This window comes from Mandrillus leucophaeus, unplaced genomic scaffold (genome assembly GCF_000951045.1).
Source record: "Mandrillus leucophaeus isolate KB7577 unplaced genomic scaffold, Mleu.le_1.0 Scaffold9, whole genome shotgun sequence".
Classification (NCBI taxonomy): Eukaryota; Metazoa; Chordata; class Mammalia; order Primates; family Cercopithecidae; genus Mandrillus; species Mandrillus leucophaeus.
In genome coordinates this window covers 8,528,352-8,532,278 of record NW_012109807.1, presented here as the reverse complement: position 1 = coordinate 8,532,278, position 3,927 = coordinate 8,528,352, and the positions used below count along the sequence as shown (strand labels likewise).

Below are 3,927 nucleotides of genomic sequence, written 5' to 3'. Positions count from 1 at the left end.
GCGCAGGGGAATGTGGTTACCTGGGAAGCCCATCTCCACCCCGATCCCACTGGTGAGGAAGGTCACTGCGCAGGGGAATGTGGTTACCTGGGAAGATCATCTCTTGCTTCCTGGCTGGGGTTTGTATATTCTTCTCTCTTTGGTCTACTCCACCAGCTGGTGATAAAATCTGGGTATGGCCATCGATGGACAAAGTTCCCTTAAATCTCAAGCCCACATGATCTATATCTCATTTTATCAGTTCACTGAAGTTAAGTTTCTGGTATCAGCACAAATTATAGTAAAAATGTTCTGTTTTCCTATATAATGATTCCCTATGTATATATGTTAGGGACCTCATCAGAAAGAGAGGTTGTGGGCCAAGGCAAAACTTAGATATCCCCTTTTCCCCTAAAACGATCTAACGGCACCTCAATTCCACTGTATGGCCTAAAAGTTACTTATTCGGTACATATGTGTGAGGGAGAGAGGGCCTTAGCTTATAATGTGCTGTCTGAGGTAGTTCAGTAACGGCTAGTTAGGGAGCCTGCGACAAGTGTTAACAGCACTTTACCACTACCTACAACATTTGTTTTTTGCTTATTTTCTTCCCAGTTCATCTGACTCTTTTTCCTCTTTCCTGCCCATACCTTAATCTGATAAAATCTGATAAAATCCTTATAACCTGTTTTTCTTTCCACATGGCCCACAGATTTTAGGATCTATCAGAACAGGCCTTTTATATGACTGTGCCTGTATAAGAAACTCATGAACTTTGGTTCAAACTTACTTTGAAAAGACTGCCTATATTTCCCTCTCATCCTTAAAATCTGGGTGGCTGGGGCGGAACTGGTTTCTCACATCACACTTAGAACCAAAATGTCACCAGGTCATCACAAAATAGAATTCTTTTAGAGTAAGGGTTTAATTATTTTTAATTTTGTAATACATTTAAAAACAAAGAATATATAAATTAGAAAAAAAAAAGAAGTAAAAACTTACTGTTATTGGTACATCTTTTGTTCCTGAATTTAATAAATGAAGATTTAAAACTTTTGGTAGATCTGTTAAAATTGAGGAAAAGAAGTATTTCTTTAAAAGGTGTGCTTTTAAACCAAGTTAGAATCTTTACCTTGTAAGATATCAAACTGAAGCTATCAATTTGTGAAATACAATAACATTAATAAAAAGAAACATTAGGTGGTAATTGCTTTACTCATAAGGACACTGTGTATTATAAGAACTGTTCCCTCTTAAACCAGATTTATGAAAACCCCAAAATATATACTTTTTTTTTTTTTTTTAAATGAGACAGAATCTTGCTCTGTCACCCAGGCTGAAGTGCAGTGGCGCATTCGTGGCTGACTGCAACCTCAGCCTCTCGGGTTCAAACGATCCTCCCACCTCAGCCTCCTGAGTAGCTGGCATTACAGGCGTGTGCCCCCATGCCCAGCAGACTTCTGTACTTTTTTTTAGTAGAGACGGGGTCTCATCATGTTGGCCAGTCTGGTCTTGAACTCCTGGCCTCAGGTGACCTGTCTGCCTCCACCTCCCAAAGTGCTGGGATTATAGGCATGAGCCATCATGCCCAGCCCCCAAAATATTATTTTTTTAGTGAACTCAGACATTACTAATCTTTTAGCTTTTCAGCAAAACATAATGAAGCAAATTAATAATTTATAATGTAAAAATATATTAAAAGCAAATCTAACTTTTAAAGATGTGGTCTTCAATCTTAACTACATTTTATTATATATAGTGCACATACATCCCAAATTACAAGTACTCTTAGTTTTTCCTTAGTAAAATTCTTGACTTGGTTGTTTTTAATTGTAGAATTTGAATTTTCTGAACAGCTGTGACAAGCTTTTAACATTTTGTCATAATATAATTTAATAACTCATATCTAAACAAAATCCAGAAGTAAAACTCAACATTCAGCATAACTGAATCCATGAGCAACTGGATTGAGAAACTAGAAAACGACTTTCTGCCTCAATCTTCCATTTAGACGACTTAAATTATCCCACGTCCTTGTTTTGCAACCTGGTAAGCAATGCCACCCCCCCTCGGAGGAATGGGGTATAAACTGGTAAAGGCACTGAGTCTGAAAGGAAGATTTGTACAAGATCATGCGACCCACAGAAATAATGTTAAAGCTGAATTACAAAGTACAGTAGAGCACTGAATACAGGGATTTAAAAAACAACAACGACTCCATAAAGACTCTTTTAAAAGATTTTTTACCTTGTGTTCTTAGTGTACCGAAATCTAACATTTCAGTTGAGGAATAAATTCCAGGAGCTTGGAAAAAAGAAAAGTCAACAATTATTGTTCACTTTGCCCGAGTAAGCTGCACTGAAAACAAAACAACTTTCGATTTCCTCAGTTTTCCACTAACCTGTTGTAACTTCAACCTCAACAGGAAGAATGATAAACTCTGTGCTGTCGGAAGCATTCGTCTTGATTCTTATGAAGGCTGTGTGATTATCTGCTTCTCTAGACGAAAAACTGGCTCTCATCACTCCCTTGGTTTCATAAGGAGGAATTTCCTGACAAGTTAACAGACCACAATGTAGCACAGCGTTTGTAATGGAGCAAAACCACCATATTTACTGAACTGGATGACACTGACTGAAAGATGAGTATTTTATATGCCTATTAACAAAAAATGCATTGCTAATTAAACCAATACGTAACACACACTCCATTTCTGGAGAACTTTAAAATGTGAAAAACGTGCTGTTTAGAATCTACCAAATATGATACGAAAAGTAGGCAAAGTAAAAGCAGTCAAATGATCTGAAAACAAATTGTCAGTTACAAAAGCCCCATTAAAAGGTAAAACTAACCTACAAAACCAGTTATTTTTTAACATGCTAGTTAGTGGTGTTTGTGTATATAACTCGGTCTTGAAATTTAACCAACAGAAATGTCACCATCAGAGGAAAAGAGTTTTCTAGAAGTCCACAAGAACCTCCATAAATGGCTTACACTGCTCTTTCATGGAAAACCTAACAATGCAAAGCTTCTCCAGGAAATCTAGTTTACCAACTGCATTCATGTAAGACAGCAAACATTTTCAGTCCTGTAATGAGAGAACATTTATATACTAAAAGGAAGACTTACTGGAAAAAACATTTTGAGGGGTACTCTCTTTCCTGGTTTTAGAACAACATGGCTCCCTGGGGACTACTGGAATTTCTTCTCTGCACAAACCTTTCAGCATATTTTAGGAGATCCCTGTATTCTAGAGCTTAGTGGGCCTTCACTTATCCCTACTCTCTTTTTAGTCCCAAAGCAGAGAACAGGAGATTGGAACCGTCCTAGGATCGGAGGGATGGACCATCCACTCCCCAACTCTAGGGAGTTGCTTTGGTCTCTGGGGTTTTCTCACATACACTGAAATAGGCTGGAGGTGAGGTCACAGCCCGCTGGCTTTTTTCTCAGTCTAGGTTTGTAGGAATAAGAATTACTGCATCTTTTTTTTGCAGCCACTAGGACTATAAAACATTATGCTGTTCTCCGTTATCATTCATTATCGTTCTTGGCTATTTAAAAACCTGAATTCTCTATTTATTAGATACCAATTCTATTTCACAGGAAGTTCTTAGTTATTCTGTCTAGAATCATAATATATACAGATTCAATAGTCTGAATTTAATCCTCTGAAGCATTGCTTTATAAATGATTTTTCACTCAAACACCATAATTTCAAGGTGAAACATTTTTGTGAAAGGACATAAATAAACCGTCCATTGCATATTTCTTTTTGCTACTGTGTTTATATATTCTGAGAATTAACCAAATTAGTGGCTGACAAATTTGTTTCTAAATGTTTATATTAACATCCTAGCCGGGCGCAGTGGCTCAAGCCTGTAATCCCAGCACTTTGGGAGGCCGAGGTGGGTGGATCACGAGGTCAGGAGATCGAGACCATCCTGGCTA

The 3,927-nt window shown here is 37.7% G+C and overlaps 1 protein-coding gene across 1 annotated transcript in view; it reads right to left on the bottom strand.

Moving 5' to 3' along the window:
* TMEM131 (transmembrane protein 131) overlaps positions 1 to 3,927 on the bottom strand; it is a 227,685-nt gene that overhangs the window by 108,084 nt on the left and 115,674 nt on the right. The window contains exons 9-11 of the mRNA XM_011969677.1: positions 2,381 to 2,531; positions 2,227 to 2,283; positions 982 to 1,043 (exon numbers count right to left, since the gene is read on the bottom strand). Coding sequence (XP_011825067.1) covers positions 982 to 1,043; positions 2,227 to 2,283; positions 2,381 to 2,531 — 270 coding nt within the window. The remainder of the gene's footprint in view (positions 1 to 981; positions 1,044 to 2,226; positions 2,284 to 2,380; positions 2,532 to 3,927) is intronic.